This window comes from Seriola lalandi, unplaced genomic scaffold, assembly GCF_002814215.2.
Source record: "Seriola lalandi dorsalis isolate HSWRI2012SDOR001 ecotype SW California unplaced genomic scaffold, Sedor1 jcf7180002054875, whole genome shotgun sequence".
In the NCBI taxonomy this organism is placed as follows: domain Eukaryota; kingdom Metazoa; phylum Chordata; class Actinopteri; order Carangiformes; family Carangidae; genus Seriola; species Seriola lalandi.
Window position 1 is genome coordinate 1,084,228 of NW_019525428.1, and position 23,500 is coordinate 1,107,727.

The following is a 23,500-nucleotide window of genomic DNA, read 5'->3' on the forward strand; positions in this document are numbered from 1 at the left end:
GAGGGAGTGAGTTGTCCCACAGTCGGTCGCCACCTGTCGCTGAAGCACAGCATTGGCATGTCAGGAAGACAGACTCAGAGAGAGAGAGAGAGAGAGAGAGGAGGAGGGGAGGAGGGGAGGAAGGGAGGGATAAGTAAGAAGGAGGGAGGGAAAAAGAAAAAACAGGGAGTGTGATAACAGCCCTGGGAAGATCTGTTGGCTCTCTGTCAGTGTGTTTCCCCCGTGGCTCCGCTCTGCTGCTCTCATGGATTATCGCTCTGTAGCGGCGTCTGGATTATGACAGCGGTGTTCAGTGGATACTCTCGACCACATGGTAACGTACACGAGCTGAACCTCCGCCGCCTCCGTCTGAGAGTCTGTAACCTGTGAGAGAAGCGGTGGGAAAAGGTGTTTCCTCCACTTCCTCATTGCTGCTGTTTCAGGCAGTTCCACTCTGTGTGTGTGTGTGTGTGTGTGTGTGTGTGTGTGTTCAGCTGTTTGTGCCTTGTGTATCACTGTTGCCAATGGTGAGCTGTCAGGACAGATACTTCTATTTGCAAGTGAGGTGGAGACAAATGTCCAACAGCTCAGTTACAGTGGACCCCCCCCCCCCCCCCCCCCCCCCCCCCCGTCCACTCTGCTCACTGTTACTCACAACTTTGCTTCTGTGCTTCACCACTTGTGTTTTTTCTTTTTTTTCCCCTGTGTGATTTACCTCCACGTCTTTGTTTCCTCTTCACTCTTCTTCTTCTTCAGTCAGCGTCCTGTCTTCAGCTTCTCCTTCTTCCCTTTCGCTTCATTTTGGGCTTCTGTCCCGGTTCAGCGCCGGCAGCCGAGGCATGCCCAGGCACTTCCCAGGTATGGGTACGCCTCAGCTTTCTCTTAAGTGTGAAGTCTGTTTTTACAACCTTCATTTAATGACCCTTTTATTTTTTATGGAAGGGGAGTTTCTAAAAAAAAAAAAATCATTTCTAGAGAACAAAATCACTCGCGCTGTAAATGAATCGGAGGCTGTCAAACAAGCGACCACCTCGCTGCAGACCGTCACTCATCCACCCTGACCGGACAGCAGGCGCTCCTGTGTCTGGATGAGCCGTGGCGGAGATATGGAGAGCGTCAGAGGGGATAAAAAACACAAAGGAACATGGAACCGTGAAAACCAGCCGCATAAGAAACAGATACAATGTGAAACACAAAGACATTTTATCTGAGATTAGTCGTTATTACTCTAAACAAACAAGTGCTGTCGATATTCATCACTGATTTATAAAACATGATGGTGGATATTATCTGTTCAGACATTGGACGTCTGCAGTAATTGTTGTTAGCGAACTCAAGTTAGCTTGTTAGCTACATCCACGCTAAGCCGGCTAAATCTCTCGCCGTGTCTCAAACCGGATACTTCACACTCACATGTAGTTCACCGTGTTCTCAATGTGGTGCGTGAATTTCAACAGGGTGGCGTTGTCTTAAATCAAACATGGTCGATGTGCAATTAGCGGAAATTAAAATAGCAACGCGTGGCTGCGATTGTCGTTACTTTTTTTTACCGTCCTGTGTCATGTGACGTGGGAAAATTAGGTCGCCACCGGTGCTGACGACATATCCTCCTTCCTCAGTCGCTGTTTTCACTAGTTTGAAAATACGTTGATGGCTCCTCCCCTTCTGCTACGCAGCCAAGATGGCGGCCGTTGAAGGTGAGAAGAGTCCATCGTCTTACACTCAACATTTTTAACCACTTTGAGGGCACCATCCACGTGATTATAACATATAATAGTCGATATGAACGCACTTATGCTCTCAAAATCGCAAGTGTGAGAATACAAGTACGTGACCTGAGACACAGGATTTGTTTTCATCCCAGTTTGGTAAAGATGCTAAAGCTACCTGCTAACTATGACGCCTGCACTGTCATGTAGAGTCATGAAATCGCTGTTATGATCATGAAGTCATCAACTTAAATACATCTTCACGACGTCACCTGTATCATGTGATCACACGCAGAGAGGTGCTGTGGACTCTGAGCAGTGATACGACATTTTCTTTCATCCGTCTTGGACTTTTCTTCATGTGACTCAAGACGATCTCATGTTCTGCAGCACAAACACAGCAGACAATCAGAACAAAGCGATGACACATGACTGAAATACAACGTTACTTAAACAAAGGAAGTGCGTTCTTCAGAAAGGACCTCCTAGTTTATAAATAACTTTTGAATTATCTGATTGCAATATCAAAACTAAAAAACTTCATAAAGCTTCACAGCCTGTGTGTTTCTTTTCTTTTCCAGTTTAAGCTGCAATATCACATGACGTCAGACTCACTTTGCCACTTTTGCCAGTTTTACCAGTTAATGCTGTTTGTTTTATGTGTGAATCAGAGACGAGATGAACCACAGTCTGAGCTTCACCTGCAGGACCCGCAGCGACGCGTACACACCTGTATCACACAGCCAATTATTCTCTTTTTAACTTTTAACTTAGACCGTCATTATTGCAGGTTGTTGTTTTAACTTTTAGGGTGGACAATATTTCTTATCAAAGAGACAGGAAGCAAGGGGAGAGAGAGGGGTATGACCTGCACCAGCTGTCCCCCATTTGGGAATCAAATTGTGGGTACTGGGGTTATGTTGTTGTGTGCATTACCCATAAGGCTACTGGGGTGCAAAGAACAATATAGGATAACTGTACACAGGTGCCAAAAACTGCAGTTCCTCTAATGGCCACTAGAGTCTGGCTCCATCAGTGAGTGAGTCCCCAAAGACTCCCATGTTAAAATGTCCAACTTTACAGCAGAAGTAAACATGTTTACAGCCTGGTACAGAAACAGTTTTGGTCTCTAGAGCTGATTTCCTCCTTCATGACACCTGTTTATATAACTCACCTGTTCACATTTTATTAAGGACTAAAGTTATGGAGAATTGAGGGCGTGGCCTCTTTGAGTGACAGGTGGGTGAGCGAACGTTTTCTACAAACTGACATGCACCAAAGTCTCGGCTCCAAAACACACTCGACCTCTTTGTCCGTTTTTGGATTAGCCGAGACTTGGGGGCGGAGTCAGACACTGCCAAGATGGCGACGGTGGAGCAGCTCATTCTGAGCTCCAAAACGGCTCTTCAGACACCTGTGGGTGACGTCACGGAGGCTACATCCATCTTTTATTTACTCTGGTTCACACCTTTGTATCAGTGCAGGCTGAGGTGAAGGTTGTGCCAGAGCAGAGTGATCACGGATCAATACTCACTGGTTAGATTTCTGTTCGACTTGCTCTGACTTGTGCAGAGTTGTTTGGTAGGTTCCACTAAATCATAATACCAATAGAAATGATGACACAGTTTTCCGATGTGGTAATGATCTTATTCTGAGGCCGTGTCAAAATCTGATTTCAACCCCCTTTTCGTTTCATTTCGTTAGAATTTAGAAGTTCCTAAATATGTTTATATTTCATCAAATTTTACACACTTCAAACCAGAGGCGGGGTTTTGTTCCAGCTCGGGTTGGGCTGTTATTGCCACGGTTTGCCAATAGATGATCTGATCGCCTCCGGTGGCCAATCTTTCTTTGTGATCGCTCATTTCAAAACGTCAGCACGGCCGATCACCGAAACACAACTGCTGCCAATAAGCTTTGTTTTTCTCCATTTAGTCAGACAGAGCAGTGATTATGACATGATGACTTAATGAGCTCGGGAAGGACTTCTGCTCGTTAAGGTGGTAGATACGCTCCGTGAGCTGTGAATCTGTCAACAGAAACAGATGCATGAGAACGACTGCATTGGTAATTTAGACTGACTGCAGGTTTGATTGTGACCATCTCTCCTACTCCATCTCCTATTTACTGTTACATTATTTGAATTCATTGTATTAAGTAGCTGCTCAGCTTTCAACAAATACAAGAGGACAGGATCATATCGCCTGGTTCAGCCTCTCTTCCATGGTTACTGGTTAATTTTACTGAATACACTTCAGACTTAAAGCACTTCCTGGTTTAGCTGCTGAGGTCTGCAGGCTGCTCCTAAGTCCTGGTTCAAGACTAAAGGAGAGCGGTGGCCTCTGCAGGCGCTGGAGATCCCTGCCTGAAGATCTGAGACTTAAATCACCGAAACCTGTCTCTTTAAAAAGAGCTTTTTATTAGTGCCAACACATTGTTTTACTTACATCATCTCATCTGTTTTTATTAATATTATCATCATTTTTTATTGTTTTTATCTCTTACTGTTGCGCTGACGTGTGACCACACACACAGCTGGCAGACAAAACCATAGCAACAGATAAATACACAGACAACAAAACACAAAGCAATAAAAAAAATTTAAAAAAATCAATAAACCCATTGAAGAAAACAGTTTAACAGCCAAAAAAATTCCACACAAACAAATCTACAGTCACAGAAACCCTCCAGTTTAGTTCTGTTTAAGGAAAAACATGAAGAAAGTTCAGTCTGTGTGAACACTGATGCTCCGAGTTGTTAGGAGTGATGTCACCGTACAGCGAGACCCGGACACTGTTCATCTCGAGAGAATATGTCACTGGGGAATAAATCGATGTGACCGAAGAGAGAGAGAGAGAGAGAGAGAGAGAAGTGGCTTCTGCTTCCTGTCTGATGAAGAGAATTGTAATGATTTTGACGACGACAGCTGAATTTGAACTTTTTCTATTCCTCGCTGCGTTGTCATGTGACAAAACTCAAGCAGGAAGCTAACTGAAAGCAGCTAGCTCCACAGACTCCTCTGCTTTACACTGAGTGATAGAGGAAGCATCATGGACACATGAGATCTGCTGCTATTCAGAAACAGAAATATTAAACAGCAAAAATGAAACTTCTGGCCCAACATGTGCCTGTGTCCTCGGCCCGAGTCTGGCCCGTATACTTTGGCACCGTATTCATTAATTCAGATTTCACCCTATGTTTGTTTGCAGCTCTGTGACTGGGTGGGCTTGACCTGGCACAGTAATTTCTGACTGAATAAAAGTGAGATAGATGACTACATAACATCAGCACCCATTGGTAACCTGATAGATATTCCCTGAATCATTGTGGTGAGGCTGGAAAAGGTCCAGGTAGACTGCAGCTTTCTGTCCTGGGCTGCAGGCGCCTTCTCTCATCCAGACAAGTCTGAATTAATCTGAAACAGGCCGAAAGATTTCACTGTTTCCCGAAAGTTTATACCTTTTTATTACCTTTTTATTACCTTTATGTTTCATTAGATCTTTTTAATTTCCAGCAATGAACTGTATGTTGTTATAGGTACAATGCAAGATTATGTATTCACTTGTCAAAATAAGAGACAGTAGTTATGAAAGTGCAGTAAGTGCTGGAGGCATTTCTTTATAGAAATTGCTTGGAAAATTACGCCTGTCGTCATCAAAGCGGACTCTCACAGTCTTCATCATGGCAGAACCCAGTTCATCACAACAAATAATTTCTGTTCTTGGAACTCCCTCCAGGCAGACCATTGCCACGAATCTGGGAAGATGATTCATCAGTTTGTGCAACCGCAGTGAGATACTCCCAGTGATGGACCCTTCAGATAAGCTTCATATCCGCTGATCGACTTGCGTGAGGTTTCTTGAAGACGAAAAGTCTTCTTCAGGTCCGGCCGGCTCGTGGAGTTCCAGGCATTTATGTGGGGTCGTTAACGCCTTCAGGGTCATCGAGGAGAGCCGAGACTCTGAGGAAACCTTTTCGGATCGGAAGGGAAACGTCTTCCAAGAACCTCAAACAAGTCCAATCGGAAAGGCTTCAAAACCTTTCAGGTGAAAAAGGAAACGTCACAGACAACACTGAGATTCTTTTATTCATTCGAGGACATCTTGACTTTAATACTCGTATATTTGTGGCCGTTTTGGACGTAATCATTGATCACTTCATTGGTCCCTAAGCTTGTTTTTAAATGTTTAACTTGTACTTTATACTTCAGGAAAAAGTGCTTTTCCAAATTTGCATCAGGTCTTCTCTTCGTGATTATCTTTTTCAAAGCGTTTCCAAATCTAACGGCCCTATCAGCAGGATGTCAGTTTGTCCGTACTGTCACAAACCAGTCACTATTCCCTCTATAAACTCCCCCTCTATAAATTACAATACCTCCTCCAAGCCTCCCAACTATTACTGAGGTTTGAGTTGGTCTTGCAGTCTTCATCCCGACAGATGCAGAACATATGTCGCTGTCTGAGGAAACAAGACGAGGGGATTTCATACTCAGAGGACCGTAACACTGGAAGATGACCACATGATTCGTCCGACTGCTTAAGCATTTTTTCTCACAACGAAGCATTCAATTTTGTTTTTTTTTTTTGGGGGGGGGGGGTGGAAGCCTCAAACTCAGGCTCAGCATTGTCTCCCTGATACATCACATTTAAACATACTGACCCTTCTGTTGTCCCGACATGTCCATGTCACTTACCATGGACACAATGCAGGAAACAGCCAGTTGCCAGGATATTAAGCCAATCCATTTCCCCATTCTTTTTATTGAACACACACACACACACACACACACACACACACACACACACACACACACACACACACACACACACACACGCACCAGAGGCTGAGAAAACACATTCCAGTGGAATAGAAGCGGTGTAGGTGTAGAGTAAAACATGTTTTCACAGTTTGACAGCAGATTCGAGGAATCAGTCTCACATCGACTCAGCAGCTCAGAGAGAAACTGACAGCAAGCTGCTTTTTGTTTTACAGTTTAGACAGTTTTAGTATTTTTTTAGCTGAATCAAAAGTAAATCAGCCTGTCGACAAGTCCGGGCTCCAGAAATTCAACTTCATTCCAAGTGGTTCACACACTTTTTTCCTGTGTCAGGCTGAAGAATACCTTCTTTTCTCCACCTGTTGAACTCTGTCGAAGCTTGTCCTGCCGCATGGAAAGAAAAAGCCTGACATCTCAATCTCAGCCTTCAACTGTGCCTCATTTTAGACCCATTAATACTTTCTGAATCCAGTGTCCAGGTCCATACAGTGCAAAGGTCTGTGTCCATGTGTAGTGTGATTATAGATTATAGATCAGCTCTAGCTTCTATATTAATACTGTGAAAGTATCAAAGCCTCAGTCCACAGAGAAATGCACACAGCCTGTATTCAGAAACTGAGCCTTAAAACCAGCCGTCAGGACTTCTGGAACTTTGTGATGTCACAACAAAGCAGTCACCAAGCCCCGCCCACCTGGACCCACCATCCAAACCTTTGCAGGATCTGGTTTCTCTTTAGTGTTTTTACCTGAAATCTGCTATATTTTTATTAAATCACACAGAAAACACTCAGCCAATCAGAAGAGAGGCTCAGAGCCTCCTCTCTTCTGATTGGCTCACCGACCTGTTGTTACTAGAGCTCCAGAGAGAAACCTGAGAGAGGAGATGTAAAACTACACTGAGATGGTTTTTATATCTTCTTAAACACTTTAAATAAAACACAGAAGAAGAAGAAGAAAATATTGGACATTTGTCATTCACAAAAAACGTCTGCTGAACTGCGACTGTTTTCCGTAAAAGTGGGCGTCCAGCTGTGATACAAAACAGGATGATCAGTAATGTAACAACTAACCCCAGAGTAACCGCCAAAGGCTCAAAGGAATCACTGGAGCTGGTTAACATGAGTCGACCTCAGATCATTGACCAGGCAACGTGTCCGCGGAGGAAGCAGCTGCTCTCCAAAAATAACACGACTGCACCTGAAGTCCGACTCTCCACAATGAAACTGGGAAAATATTTTCTGTACTGATGAAATTAAAGTTGAATTGTTCGGGAAGAACAAAAAGGAAACCGCAACTACTGCCAACATGAAAACATCACCCCAGAGGTGGAGCAGGCTGCAGGGGGCATCGGGATCTGGATCTCAAGGTCTCCTCCAGGATAATATCAGGGTTTCTGTCCGGTCAGAGCCGGGACCTGGATCCAGTAGAGATGCTGCACCAGACATCCTGAGAACATGTCTGAGCTGAAGCAGCTCTATGAGGAGGAGCTGGTTTCAGGTTTCAGGTTCGACCAGTTACTAAATCCGAGGGTTCCTTTCCTCTTTCCACCAGCGCTGTGAATGTGTCATGGCTGTGTTCAGTAATGATTAAAGGATTAAGCACATTGTGTTTGTACTTGTAGCTTAGATGAAGATCAGATCACATTTTATGACCCGTCACTGCAGATTCAGAGGGTTCACACACTTTTTCTTGTCACTGTAGAAGGTTTTTTCTTTTTTAAGTTCATGAAATAAAAAGTGCAACAGCATTTGAAGAAAGACTCATTTAATGTTTCGTTGTTCAGCTTTTGTGACTTTCTCAAACTGGGGTCCGGGGAACCCCAGGGGTCCTTGAGGGGGTTCCTGGGGGTCCCCAGCAAAAAGGAGGAATCATATATTGTCACTATAAAGTAATGAAACATCTAAAAGGTCTAATTTGTGTCAGTAGATTTGCTCGTTGCGGCCTTTGTCTCATCCTTAAAGCCCGTGACGAGACGTCCTCCTTGTCTCCTGCAGGCTGCAGCAGGGAAGCTCTCAGTGGACCGGTTGCTGCAGATGTCCAGCTCTGAGCTGCAGGACACGATGAGACGCCTGGGCTCCAACTCAGAGGACTGTTCCCGCCTCACCGCCGCCCTCTCCTGTCTGAAGAGCGCCGATGAAACAGGTGCACCGAGCTGAGATGGAGTAGATGCATTTTCATTTAAATGTATGTCACAGTCCTGTAACGTGCGACGGTGTGTGCTGTACCTGCTAATATGTGGCCTTTTCTCTGTGACTCCAGGAGGTGACCTGAGGACTGACTCCTGCAGATCTGAGTCCCAACAGGACAGTGATGCCCCCTCTCCCATTAGCGCCCCCTCCAGTGCCGGTAGCCCCTCCACCCCTCTTCCACCCACCAGCAGCCGCAGCCCCTCCGTCTCCATATCAGTGGCGCCTTGCTCGGACGACCAGAGACCAGCTGACGGAACGACCGACATCTTCGCCGTGGAGCCGAGCGCGCAGACCTCAAAGACTCGCACTGCCAAGCCCTCCCACACGCCGCCGCCGCCTTCCCGCAAGCTGCTGCAGCTCCTCCCCAACATCGCACTGACGAGGAGCAAGAGTCAGGAGTCGCAGCTGGCCAACCGCATCGAGGAGCCCGCCGCACACAGGTGGGTTTTCAATTAAATCTGCAGTCGTGTCTTCACCAACACGTCAACCTTGCACACAACATGTCTTCTGAAGTAACGACAAGGTTGCCATTTAATTCCCTGACAACATTCACGCTCCCCTGAGGATTCAAACTTCAGATTCTAATTGACCAGTAGCAACAACAAATAAAGTGATTTCATGTTAAACATCAGTGACTCACCGATGCAGATGGACACAGGACGTCTCAGAGCTGAGCTGTCTGACAGTTACTCAGCTTGTTCCTCTGATAACTTCAAGATCCAAAGTGTGACTTAAAACTCAATAACAGTCAAACACAGCGGCATCGCATGCACATAGAGGATATGCTGATGATGGATATCTTGATTAAAATCACTGATTCCTCTGGTTTGAGAGTTGATGGAAACGTTTGTGATGATGTAAGAACACAACTCAACAACGTACAGAACAGAGGTCGACTTGTTTTCAGACATTTGAAAGTTGTTCTTCGTGTCCATCACTTTCTCTACTGACATGATGTTGTGATGTCACAGTGTCACAGGACGCGCAGTAAGTGTCCGTCTCTCTCCGTCGTTTTCAGAGCCGGTAAGAAGAACAAAGTTCTGGCTGCAATTCACATCAACGGGAACGGTCCTGAGGACTCGGCGCTGCCGTCGCCGCTGCTGTCTGCACGAACGCCCGGCCCCGTCCCGGCCTCAGCCCCTTACATGATGCCCGGCACCCCCACCCTGCTGGACAGTGAGTACCCCCCCCCAGATTTCAGCTCTCATTTTCACTGTCCCACTGTTTCCTGTTGTGTTTTTGACACTTGCACATTTTTATTGTTGCTCTTCACAGATGTGGCCATGCACAGAAGTTCCCCTCAGACAATGAGGAGAGACATTGGCCTGGCTGTAACACACAGGTCAGTTACCCCACGCTAACTTGACGTAGCTTGTTAGCAAAGTAGAAACGACGATGATGCAATGAAAGTTTAATCTTGCAGAACTGAGTCCAATGAATGTTTCCACGTTCGAGAGAAACTTTGGCGCCGCGTCACTTCTTCCTGACGTCTTTCTGTTCATTTCTCAGACTTCACACAGCTTCATCAGAAACGTGGCGCAGCTGTTTTCACACGATGAGTCGGACTAACCGCGACAGTAAACTGACCTCTGTGTGTAAAATCTGTGAAGAGCTCTTTTAATGTTTTTCTTCACATATTTAAATGGCCTTTCTTTTTTTTTCTTTTTTTTTCTCCAATACTTTGAGTGAAGTACAAGTGGCCCAGCTCACTGTGTGTTTGATGCTTCTACAAATAAACATCTCCACAAGCTGTTTAGGAATTTTCCATCTGATTAACATTCCACTATCATTACTGTGGTTTCCTGTTTAGCTCCCTGTGAAGGTCGGACTGGGACAGTCACACTGACACAAACCGCTGTGAGAATCCAGGCATTCGAACAATGTGGAGAGAGCTCAGTCCGACCCGCTGTTTATCTAACAGACGGTCGATGTTTGAGTGTTGATCTTCAGCTCCGCGTTCAGCTGAATCACATCATGAGGAGGATTTCATTTGTTTTTTTGTTTTATTTAAAAAAAACCCTGCTGTAAATTCCCAGGTCACATTTCCCTGATCAGAAATGTGACTCAGTCTAAATCAGAATCACAGTTTAGTGTCACGTCCTGTGACCTTCACATTGCTGACGCCACTCGGGGGTCAGGGGGGAGACACACCACGGACGTTGTTATTACCATTTAAGTTCATATGGTGAACGGTCATTTACACATCCAGCTGTTGTGGAGCCACATTATCTTTCATCTGGAGTTGTGTTTGAGTCCATCACTCTGCCTTTTGCTCTGTTTTGGTCTCCACCGACTTTAAGACAAAACCTTCAGGTTCTTCAGCTGCTAAAAGCTCCTGCATGTTCAGCAGCTGCTCTCTAACTGTGTGTGTGTCTGTGTTTGTTGCTGCTGATTTCTCCTCTGTGTTTATCTCCACCGGATCCATGAGCTTTTCTCTTGCACCACCCTCTGGCGAAACTGTCCACATGTTGCACGCAACATATTAAAAACTATTAGGAACACCTGTACACCTGCTTATCCGTGCAATTATCCACTCAGCCAATCGTGTGGCTGCAATGCAAATCAGTCATCGACTCCGGATTTGAAACTGTGAAATACAGAGATTTACTCTGGCTCCGATGGGCTTAGTCAGCAATGTGTGAACTAGTTTGGCTTGAATGTAACAAATGTTCATATACATGTAATATAAAGCTTTAACTTTATTCCTGCATCAGTTGTTAGCAGATCATCATGTGTCATATTCATTATGTTTCTGTCCTCTGCAGGTTTTCAACCAAGTCCTGGCTCTCGCAGACCTGCCAGGTCTGTCACAAGAGCATGATGTTTGGAGTAAAGTGCAAGCACTGCAAGTAAGAGACTGTAAACACAACCCCTCCCCCCTCCACACACACACACACACACACACACACACACACACACACACTGTTTGTGGATAGTACTGTTTGTTATGGTCTCATCACTGTCCATCTGTTCACAGGTTAAAGTGCCACAACAAATGTACTAAAGATGCTCCCTCGTGTCGGATATCATTTCTCACATGTAAGAAACATTCAGCCTCGTTTTTTTATTCTTACATTAAATTGTCATGGATTTGTCAAGGAGATATAAGGGCTTCATTAAAGAGTCATGTCTGTAGATTTGAATCCAACTAAACACATATACACCAATTGTGATGAAATATATCATTTTTCGTGTTCGGGGAATTTGCCTGTTACAGCTTGTCATCTTGTTTCGGTGCGTCTGGACCAAATATTAATCTCACTTCCTGAGCTCAATGCTCATTTATTATTTCACAATTTCAAACTTTCCTGGGCTAACGTCTGACGTCATCAACTTGTAGCATCAGAAAACAATAAAGCAACTCTGGCTAATCCCACCTGACGCAGGTTTGGGCGGGTTATTGCAACATACCCAGAAGCATGCATGAAATGAACCATGATAACACTCATTTAGCAACTGGTGAGGCTCCGAACACACACGCAGGACGGAAGCGTCTTGAAAAGCTGCTGACGGCTTCAGAGTCACGCCGTGCGGAGAGAGAGGAGGTCGTACCGGAGATACTTTCATATGAGTCATAAAATGAACATAAAAACATGTTAAAACAGTGATGTAAAATGAGATGGAACAATAATAAAATTATAAATCATCAACATCAGAACTGTGAGAGTCAAACAAGTTTATAGTTAAAGTTTATAGCCGCCATGCTCTTATACTGAGTTGCAGTAAGAAAAGAATAAAATAAACTGAGTCATTCAGCTGCTGTAATGAGAGCTGACATGACAGTTCACCGCTGACGAGATGAGTCGTTGGTGCAGGCCCATGTTTCTGTGCTCAGCTTCTATCGTCTCTACAGCTTCAGATCAACTTCAGAATACATTTTTGTAAACAAGATGGACTATTTTATCCGTAATGAGCTGTACATTTGTTTCAGTGAACACACGGTCGCCTGTCTGTTGTTTCCGTCCTTCATTATTCAGTGTGATGCAACGAGCTGATGTTTAAATCTGACTTTTAGTGCCAAGGATGCGCCGGGCGGAGTCGGTGCCATCGGATATCAATAACCGGATCGATCACACGGCGGAGATCCCGCAGCAGTACGGCACTTTACCGAAGGCAATCACCAAGAGGGTAAGTACAGCTGCTTTCCCACAATGCATTGCAGCCCTGAACCTTTCTAGACATTACCCAGAGGAGCCGGATGTGACAATGCACATGTCTGAATCAGTTGAACCGTGTGTGTGTGTGTGTGTGTGTGTGTGTGTGTGTGTGTGTGTGTGTGTGTGTGTGTGTGTGTGTGTGTTCATCAGGAGCCTCCCATCACTCTGAACCAGATGGATTCCAGCAGTAACCCGTCGTCAGCCACCTCCTCCACACCTTCCTCCCCAGCACATTTCCAGCAGAGTAACCCCCCGAGTGTCAGCACCACCCCCCCACCCAACGCTTCACCGCGGGGTTCCCGTGACAACCGCTTCCACTTCCCAGGTCAGCAGCCGCATCATGTACACAGGGCAGTTTCTTCACCTGCAGAAGTTGTATTAGTTTATACTGAGATGAGAGATGTTTCTAACATTTAGTCTAGAGCTTCAAATAAAAAGAAATGAGACGATGTTTGAGTTTGGAAGGAAGATCTTTTTAACTTTAAACAGGTCGTCCTGTTTGTACTCTTCTCTTTGGAGTCCTTTTTATTAAAACTAAATACCCTAAGTTCCTTTAAACCTCTGCAGCGGAAGACTTGAATCCCAGATAGTGAAACAGATCCGGCCCACAGTCGGGCCACATGCTTGTGTTTCTCGGCCCGATTCTGGCCCATATACAGCTTGATGTTTGGATGCTACTTCCACATCTGGAACAACTCTGGTGCACACATCGTCAGGCTATCAGTCAACACTGGAGGATCAAAGCCAGAATCTGTCCAGATGTGGAAGTGTATGTGGCCAGACTCGGGCCGAGGACGGCGGCATGTGTTGGGCCAGAAGTTTCATTTTGCAATTTTAGATGAGTAAACAAATAAAATTCCTAAATCAAGAATAGAAAGACTCTTTCTCTATTTTTGACACGTCACAACTGCTGTTTAATTTTTTACATTTTTTTTAAATCATGGAATAAAAAATAACAGTGTGTTAATATTTAAAAAGTTAATTTTGTCTATTAGCTGCTGAGGTTGTATTAACTTTATTTGCGTTAAAACTGTTGCATTGGACTGTGAACGTTCAAGATCTTTAGACATTTAACATCCTTTTGTTCTGAATTCACTAAGTAACACGTAGAAAGTATTAATGCAGCATTTCTGAGTGATGAGAGTTACTGTTGTGTTCGTGCAGAAAACTTTATTATTTATCTATTTTCCAACAGATGTTCCTGCCTCCACGTATCCAGCTGTTCAACAGTCCGTCGGCTACTATGAGTCCGGGTAAGAGACAGCAACACTGACACCGTGACGGTGCACAGCACTGGATTAGCTGATATTAGCTCGTTACAGATATGGTTCATACATGTCAGCTGCAAGTAACAAGAAATGTCAAACAGTGTTGTCATGACACCGTTTGACCAGCAGAGGGCGCTGACAGGTTTATTTTAACACTGAACTTTCCACCACACTTCTCAAACACATCATTGTGTTTGTTGATGTTCTGGGTTTTATATCTTTATGAAATGTGAATCATAATATATATTAATGAAAAACTGTTTTTTATGTGATGTTTTGTTGTTTAAAAAAGAAATTCTTATACGTCACAGATTTTTTCGGCAAGAAAAAGTGTGTGAACAGAACCATTAAACGTTCTCAGTGCTGGTGGAAAAAGTAAGTGAACCCTTGGATCTAATAACCGATTGAACCTGAAACCTGCTCAGTGTTCAGGAGGAAGTCTGGACCCGTCTTCCTCGTAGAGCTGCTTCTTCATCATCCTGAGGGAGACCTTGATAAACGTGGGAATTCATACATAAACACAAATACACAGGGTTCACTTACTTTCTCCTGCCACTGTGAGAATCCTGTGCGTCTGTATCTCCTGCACATGAACTCAGTCACTGTAAATATTATAATTTTGTCGGTTCTTGTGGTTTGTTCCTTCAGAGCGTCACAGGTGTCCGTCACCGACACACAGCTCCCAGCTGTTAAAGGAGGGGTGAGTGTTCACAGTCAGAGTTACATCAGTTGCCTGTGTTATTTATAGACATGTGTTTGTGTGGTTTGTATGAACTGCCAGTGTTCTGCTGTGGAGCTTATTACTGTGGGGAAACGATCCCATGCGCAGTAAATAACTTTATTTTGTCGTGATATTCCCAGAGGCCAAAAAGTATGTACTTATATTTTTGTTCTTAAATCAAGAAATATACAAACAAACACACACTCCATTGTCGATCTGGACTCATTAGTGCGACTGTTTTGTGCCGGATAAACTGTAATAATGAATGAAACAATTCCGTGTCCCAGGAGGAAGAGGAGGCGGAGGAAGACTACCCAGCGGAGGACGAGGAAGCAGCTGACAGGCGCAGCAGTAAAAAGAGCTTTCCCACAGAGGAGTGTGACGAGGACGGGCTCGAGGACCTGCCGTCTTCCATATGTCGCCGCGGGGCCGCCGGCCGCTGGAAGGGCCAGATCTCTCGTAAAGCCAGCCAGACCAGCGTCTACCTGCAGGAGTGGGACATCCCGTACGAGCAGCTGCAGCTGGGAGAGCTCATCGGCAAGGTGAAGACGGAAGACGTGACACAGACACACACAAAACACACAACATGAAATATCCTCATCACGGCTGACACTGTGCGACTGTGCAGGGTCGCTGGGGGAAGGTGCACAAGGGCCGCTGGCACGGCGAGGTGGCCATCCGCCTGATGGAGGTCGACGGCAACAACCAGGATCACCTGAAGCTCTTCAAGAAGGAGGTGATGAACTACAGGCAGACCAGGCACGAGAACGTCGTCCTGTTCATGGGCGCCTGCATGGCCCCGCCCCACCTCGCCATCATCACCAGGTACAGCTGCAAAAACAACCCGTGCCCGGTTCTGCGGCTGATTTTCAATATCGTACATGTGATTCCACGTGATATTCCAGTAACAGATGGTCAATATTTTGTGTGTTTTCAGCTTCTGTAAAGGTTTGACTCTGTACTCTGTTGTAAGAGAACGAGGTTCCATGCTGGACATCAATAAAACCAGACAGATTGCACAGGAGATCGTAAAGGTGAGACAGCTGCTAAAGCTAAAGATCACACAACAGACTGGTGTTTATTGAAGCCTAATATTGATATCATCAGGTGATTTTAGTCTACAGAAGGTTTATCTCAGGTATGTCAGCTGATTGTGTGAAACAGCAGTAAAGAAATGCACAAAGAAGAAGCGAAGGAAGAGAATTTATGTTCAATTTGAATTCACTTTTTGTGTTTTTGTGATATTTTATTTAAACATAATAATAATGTCTCACAGCTTCAGAGGCTCCATCCTTTCTTCTTTCAGTTACTACTGACCTGTTGCTTTTTTTTTTCTAATCACTAACGTTCAACCAGAGAGAACTTTAAACTGTGATCTCACTCCACACACGTGTTGGTCATGATTGTTTACTGACTAAATTTAACCCAAACCTCATTCTAACCCTAAAACCGAGGTTTAACCAACAAACAGCCGCTTGACTTTTGTCCTCATTCTGAATTTTTATTTTAACACAAATCAGACACACACACACACACACACACACACACACACACACCGCAGCCAGTAATTTGAAAGCCTTGCCTCAGCATCACGACCCGTCTCTCTCGCAGGGCATGGGTTATCTTCACGCCAAAGGCATCATTCACAAGGACCTGAAGTCGAAGAACGTCTTCTACGACACCAACAAGGTTGTGATCACGGACTTCGGCCTGTTTGGAATGTCTGGAGTCGTACAGGAAGGAAGGTACGAGAGGAAGGATCAAAGAAATGTCTGGTTTCTTAAAAAATAAGTAGATAAATAAAAATTTACATGTGGCCCCTGTGTGTGTGTGTGTGTGTGTGTGTGTGTGTGTGTGTGTGTGTGTGTGTGTGTGTGTGTGTGTGTGTAGAAGAAAGAATGTGTTGCGGATACCGCAGGGCTGGATCTACTACCTGGCTCCAGAGATCGTTCGAAAGATGAGCCCAGAGGTCGACGAGGACCAGCTGCCTTTCTCCAAAGCTGCTGACGTTTACGCGTTTGGGTATTGATTCATCATCTTTATTAACACTCAGTTTGTGCTTTATTTAAAAAATAAAAAAAAGCTAATGCACCATTTGTAAAAGCTAATGCTAATGCATCGGTCATTTTTGTGTAACTCCACCAGTTCAGCTCATGGAAGCAGACAGACCTGTTCTACATCTTTTATTTCTTAGTGTATGTTCACATTTTTTGAAAGCTTTATTTCCGTGTGCTTCAGACTCCATTTGCCGTGTTTGCTTAGACTCACACGGACACACGTGGTCGTAGAAGAGTTTAACATATGAGGCGGTTTCACTGTCACCAGTCGTCCTGATGCGATATTCTTGTGCCGCGTCGTTTTCAGCACAGTCTGGTATGAGCTGCAGGTCGGAGACTGGCCGATCACCAAGCAACCTGTGGAGGCTAAAATCTGGCAAGTGGGCAGCGGCGAGGGCATCAAGAAGGTGCTGGCAGATTCCAACCTGGGCAAGGAGGTCACGGTAGGTGTAGATTACATACATAAGAACATGGCTGTGGCCACTGGAGCCTGTTTAATATCTGCTTCATAAAACAAGTTACCAAATTAAATTGTTTGTTCCGGGAAAAGTTTTAGAAAATGATTCAGAGATAATGGATCCATAAAGTAATTGTTACTCTAACATTTAGTGAACAATCAGTATTTGGGGTGCATGTTCTTGAATTAGCATCAAGTTACTGTAACAGCATGAACCTGAAACTGCAGGTTAGTGTGTGTGTGTGTGTGTGTGTGTGTGTGTGTGTGTGTGTGTGTGTGTGTGTGTGTGTGTGTATCAAGGAGACACACTTGCAAACTGCTGTGGCAGGAAACATGTTCCCACTGAGTTTAATGCGGCATAGGTCAGAAAACTCACAATAACTGCCTTTTATCATTTGATGAAAATGTCCAGAGTGAGAAGCTTCTTGTCTCAGGCAGAAACACTTAAACATATGAATATAGAATAACTAACTTATTAAACTTTTATTAAACTTATTGAATGATAACAACATTTTACTACGTGTCTATAAAGCCTTAACCAAACAGCCTTCCCCCACAGCACCTCTCTGACCTACTTACTCAGTATGAACCTGTCCAGACTCGCAGGTTCTTGTTCCCAGAGAAAACGTGAAAAATCGTTGCAGCTTGTGGTTTTCGTGGTCTCAGCTGCTGAAGTCTTACAGATTGTGTTAGATGTGAATCAACAATAGTGGAACTAGATTTTCAGATACGTCTCTTTTAGATTTATCACCAGAGTCTCAGCGTGCACCCGCTGGTGATGCAATCACAGCCGAGTTGTAAGCTAGCAGCAGGCTAACATACCGATCAATGGAAACCTCAGCTAAAACATCCCGTGGTCACGTGTTAATCCTCTTCCTTCCCCCCCCCCCCCCCCCCCGCAGGAGATCCTGTCCGCCTGCTGGTCGGCGGAGCCGGACGACAGGCCGACGTTCACCCAGCTGACAGGCATGCTGGAGAGGCTCCCCAAACTGAACCGCAGGCTGTCCCATCCCGGACACTTCTGGAAGAGGAACGAGTACGTATCATAGAAAGAGTTTTCATGATCCAGGATGAAGCAGCTCGCCGCATCATTCACTCCGACAATAAAAAAATAAGTAAATATGATGATCACAATCTACATTTTCATGTCACCAAAGCGTGAAGTCAGAAAAGAGTTCCAGTTAAAAGGAACCGAGATGCAATCCATCAAATGGAAATGTTGTAAATAGAGAAATGTGAATATCATGAAGCTGTCCTGCTGAGTATCGACTAATGTTAAGAGATCTTGACTAATGTGACTGCTGTTTTATATTTTGAGGGAAAAAGACTCTGTTAAACCTGAATGGCATTTTAGTTGCTGCTCTCTCTACACTCCCTTTATCTTCTCACAGCCTGAAGTAACACTCCTGTCTTGTGTTTCTGAGATTCACTTCTTCTTTCTCCTTCTCTGTCACTTCCTCTCCTCTGGGTGCCGACCGATCCGCCTCTGCCTGTTCCTGTTGTGCCCGATCTCCGCCGTCTCCCTCGGATCCTACGTTTTTCTCCCTCTGTCTATGCCTCCGTTCCTCTCTGTCTGTTCATGCGCTCAACTCGTTTCTTCATCGCTCCTGATTTCTGTTCTGCTTCACTCCGTTGTTCTGCTGGTGAAGGTCGTGGGATCATCATCACTGTCTGAGAGATCACTGCCACCAGGGCCTACGTGCACACTGCCCATACATGTACAAGTACAGCAGCTGAGAGCCTCTTTGAAACTGAAACCTCGTTCGGATTTGACTAAAAAAAAACGCAAATGCTGACGAGGTCTTCTTCAGAGTTCTTGTCTCGAGCAGCACGTCCAGCCTGTAGAAGATACGCTCTATTTATTTCATCAAAACAAAAAACTTTTCTTGTGAAACAACAAGAGACTTTCGTGATGTGACAAGATGAAGCCAAAACTTAACTTGTAAATATTGAATTATTCGGCATCAAATCATAAGAAGAAAATGTCGTATCACATGAAAATATCTTGTAAAAACAAGAACACCACGCTGCTGCTGCTCCTCCCACTTTCTCACCACTGTCTGTCGAAGCTTCTCTGTGAATATAAATCCCCACAGCTGGAAGGCTGCTGGCTGCAGATGTTACTGCTATGGTTAATTACTGCAGAGGTAAAGAAACATTTATTTCAAGGTTGTCAGCACAAGATTTACATCTGGACAGTTGGTTCACCCAATTTACAAAACTAGATGATATTTTCATTGAACTTGTTTTCCTCTCATCTGTGAAAACAAACCTTGAGAGGCGAGTGGAAAAAAAAAAAAAAGAAATCACAAAAAAAAACAAAAAAACCAACTTGCCTTTCAGGGCTTCTGTAGCGATCTCTCCATGCAAATGAGTTTTTCTTGTTCCAGGTACAGATACTGTGTCTGTCTGTATGGAGGTGAGGGAAATTATTTTCACAGCACCACGCTGACTAATTTCCTCGTTAGTTTACAACACACCAGGACAGTTTTGAGTGGAACTAGATCCTGTGAAAACGGTCGACAGGAAAGCTTTGCCACTTTGGTCCATATCAACATCTCCACTACCGGATGGATTCCCATGAAGTTTTGCTCAGGCATTCATGGTCCCCAGAGGATTAATTGCAGTTGTAATTACAGTGTAATCACTTTCTCCAATTCTTTGGTTTATGAGCAGAAATGCTGACGTTCCCATCAGCCTCAGCTGTACTTGTTTAGTGCTAATCGTTAGCATGCTAACACGCTTAATTAAGACCACAGGTTCTTATTTCATAAACTGTAATGTTCAGTTTGGCGTGAGCCCCTACAAAATAAAACGCTGTTCACCTCCCATTTTATTGTGATACATCTCAGAGACAGATATCTCCGACCCTGGACCAACAAAAACCAGCATCTACATGGAGAGACACACCACAAGAGCTAATGAGAAAAAGGTTCATTATTGTAATTTGAGTGAACTGATCTTCTGAAGTCTGTGCTCCCCCAGAATATGAATAATCAATACTTTACTGTATTTTCATCGCCATGGTGTTAGATAATCCATTCGGACCTATGAGGTGGCCTCTTAATGGCGAGACACTGCCTTTCCCTGCGCTGCAATAATACTTGACGCGATGCAGCGTGAAGCATTCAAACTCAGGCATTTATGAACAGCTGCTTCTAAATGTATCTTGGGGCAGCTTTGGCTTTGTGTTGCTGTAACGAATAGATACAATTTTCCAATCCATCGGACGCCATTAATGGATCAAATGGAAAAACCACTGAGTGACACCCCCCCCGCTGAGATTTAATCAGAGCGACACTTTGTCAGCGAACTGGAAGACAACACAGAAAATAATGTTTTCATTCAAGTATGAAAAGTGTGTGTCTTTTTTTCCTGTGTAGCCACTTCCTGTTCATTTTGGTGAACAGGAAGTGGTACAATGTGTGTGTGTGTTTGTGTGTGTGTGTGTGTGTGTGTGTGTGTGTGTGTGGAGCACAATATACACTGACTGACTGTTAATGGGCTTCACAGGTGCAGCGGAGCCCCATCGAACATGATCAAATAATAACCTAATGCATATATGTATATAAAGTGCTGGAGGTTGTATTTAATACACAGAGCTCATGTTTGTACAAGTTTCCATTTGGATTGGTACTTCGTTCATATTTATGTATAGATTTTTAGACACTGTGGAAACTGTTGTCGGTTGATTGGTTTTTTTTTGTGGTTTTTTTTAGGGTGGGGGGGGGTTGATCTGTAGAGTATTTTTGTACAGGATTTGTTGATACTTCTGGTCTGAACAACCGTAGACATTAAAGCTGATCTCCAAAGACTCAGTGTGCTTCCTTCTGTGACACAGTCAGTCCATGTGGATACGATATTATAATATAGTATATACCGATACAAGCAAGTTCTGAAGACCACTTACATTAAAGTCAGTACAAATATCAGATCTAGTCCAACTGAAACCAAGACCAGGTTTAAAGCTCCATATTTTCTTCTTCTGTATTTTATTTTGAAGTGTTGATCCATCAGAAGATATAAAAACCATCTCAGTGTAGTTTTACATCTCCTCTCTCAGGCTTCTCTCTGCAGCTCTAGTAACAACAGGTCGGTGAGCCAATCAGAAGAGAGGAGGCTCTGAGCCTCTCTGCTGATTGGCTGGCTGTTTTCTGAGTGATCCAATAAAAATATAGCAGATTTCAGGTAAAAACACTCAGAGAAACCAAATCCTGCAAGGTTTGGATGGTGGGTCCAGGTAGGAGGGGCTTGGTGACTGCTTTGTTGTGACATCACAAAGTTCCAGAAGTCCTGACGGCTGGTTTTAAGTAAGTCAGGTCTGTGTCTTGGCTCTGTATCACTAAAAGCTCCCATGCATAGTATAATGTGTGCTTTGATTATAGATCAGGTCTAGCTTCTATATTAATACTGTGAAAGTATCAAAGCCTCAGTCCACAGAGAAATGCACACAGCCTGTATTCAGAAACTGAGCCTGTTTATTATTCTTATCATTTTTTGTGAAGGAGTTTGTAACTTTGATTAGTGCAACATAAACAAAAGCTCTGCTAACACTTACTATCATGTAGCTTCATTATCAACTTAATATTACTGTAATAAATTCCTGTTTCCTGCTCTCGTGATATTTATTCAGTATAAGTGGGACATACTGTAAGTTTGCAGAAGCACTGGAACATTTAAATACAGAATATACAGTAAGTCATGTACTGTCACAACCTTTTGTCCGGTGTGCAATAACTGAAGGGGAAGTTTACGAGGAACAGAAAGGTGGCCTGTAGCCAAGCATTTGGGAAGGAAATAACCGACGCATGATAACGTTTAACTGTCATGCCCTTGGCTCCATTTCACTTTTTCATTTCTTCTTGTCACTTAAAATGTAAATAAGAGATTTTAACAAAATTCATAAAGCACAACTGCACCATGAGAACATCCTGAATGTAGAGTTTAATTTGTTGTTGAATACGTGTCTTGGCTGATCATTGACCAACACACACTCCACTGCTGGCCACAGCTGATATGGCTGTGTGTTATCTGCGGTCATGCCACCGTTCTCTCCCACCCTCCCAACAACTACAGTCAGTCCACTCGTGTGAAGCGCATGACTGGTTGTTCATCAACTTCTGTAATAAAAGCGTGGTAGCTTTCATTTCCCCGGCGGACTGAGAGAGCAACATGCCTGGAGCCTGACCTCGTATCAATAGGTTGTTAATAGATTGATTCTCAGTCTCGGTGTCCTGCAGGTCTTTTCCTGAAGGACAGTATGAGAGAGCTGCAGTTTCCATATTAAAGGTTCATGACTCGTCCTTGATTTATTAAACATCAGAATGTCTGTTAGTTACTGTTTAGAAATGCATCACAAAGTATTAGAAAGTTGGACCCAGAACAGAATTGATCTAAATATTGATATAAACTAGAAAATTCCAGGGAAATTTTGAGTGCCACGGGGCTACTGCCGGGATGAGTACATGATTTATTTCCAGTGTTCAAAAGTCACCCTGATCATATTCTGGTTTTGAGAAATGTCTTGATATAAAAGACTCTGATATAAAACAATGTCACATCCCTCCATCATGTATTATGTGGGAAATATCTCATATTCTGTGTTGTTATATTCATGATCTGCGGAGGATGAACCCGAATGAATGTTTCCCATTTCAGATCTTTGCTTTTTAAGCCTTGTTTGTGTTTTTACTTTCCTTCCTCTCTTATTTCTGATGTAACTTTTACTATAATCACACAAAAGGTCCGAATATTTTTAGTTTAGAAGATATACTGCAGGGTAAACAGATAAGGACCATGGTTTTTTATTTGTGTTCAAAGTCCATAAATAAAACGAGAAGAGTCAATCACAATCAAGTGACTCACTTCCTTTTCTGACATCCTTTGCTCTACTGGCCTGGAACTTCTCTATATATACTCACTTTAGACTAATAATCAAGCTAATATCACACCTTTAATGTGTGTGGGTGTATGGACAATATGACATCATCTTTACACACATCTGGTCACTAATCAATCTTCTGGTTAGTTTCAATTTGCTCAGGTGTGTGTGCCTTTAAGAGTTTTACTTTTCTGAGTTTTGCTTTGAGACGCTCGGTGATCCAGGACGTTCCTTCATTCTTTTAGATGAGTCATTCCAGGATTTCAGTGGAAAATAACTGCAGGATGTCGGAGGGTTTTTAGACA

General features: G+C 43.8%; 1 protein-coding gene across 3 annotated transcripts in view; it reads left to right on the top strand.

The window, feature by feature from the left end:
• Window positions 1–21,126, top strand: part of LOC111671350 (kinase suppressor of Ras 1-like) — a 38,690-nt gene extending 17,564 nt beyond the window's left edge. For 2 of the 3 annotated variants that reach the window (XM_023428463.2, XM_023428465.2), the window contains 18 exons: window positions 8,460–8,607; window positions 8,725–9,094; window positions 9,673–9,830; window positions 9,930–9,996; window positions 11,420–11,503; window positions 11,632–11,693; window positions 12,670–12,782; window positions 12,962–13,136; window positions 14,007–14,064; window positions 14,728–14,779; window positions 15,088–15,342; window positions 15,429–15,625; window positions 15,738–15,834; window positions 16,412–16,545; window positions 16,691–16,822; window positions 17,165–17,300; window positions 18,217–18,350; window positions 18,964–21,126. In XM_023428463.2, the coding sequence (XP_023284231.1) occupies window positions 8,460–8,607; window positions 8,725–9,094; window positions 9,673–9,830; window positions 9,930–9,996; window positions 11,420–11,503; window positions 11,632–11,693; window positions 12,670–12,782; window positions 12,962–13,136; window positions 14,007–14,064; window positions 14,728–14,779; window positions 15,088–15,342; window positions 15,429–15,625; window positions 15,738–15,834; window positions 16,412–16,545; window positions 16,691–16,822; window positions 17,165–17,300; window positions 18,217–18,350; window positions 18,964–19,051 (2,460 nt within the window). In that variant the 3' untranslated portion in view covers window positions 19,052–21,126. Of the gene's footprint in view, window positions 1–158; window positions 314–8,459; window positions 8,608–8,724; window positions 9,095–9,672; window positions 9,831–9,929; window positions 9,997–11,419; window positions 11,504–11,631; window positions 11,694–12,669; window positions 12,783–12,961; window positions 13,137–14,006; window positions 14,065–14,727; window positions 14,780–15,087; window positions 15,343–15,428; window positions 15,626–15,737; window positions 15,835–16,411; window positions 16,546–16,690; window positions 16,823–17,164; window positions 17,301–18,216; window positions 18,351–18,963 lie in introns of those variants that run through there. The other variant, XM_023428464.2, reaches the window with a different exon arrangement.
• The last annotated feature ends 2,374 nt before the right edge of the window (window positions 21,127–23,500 follow it).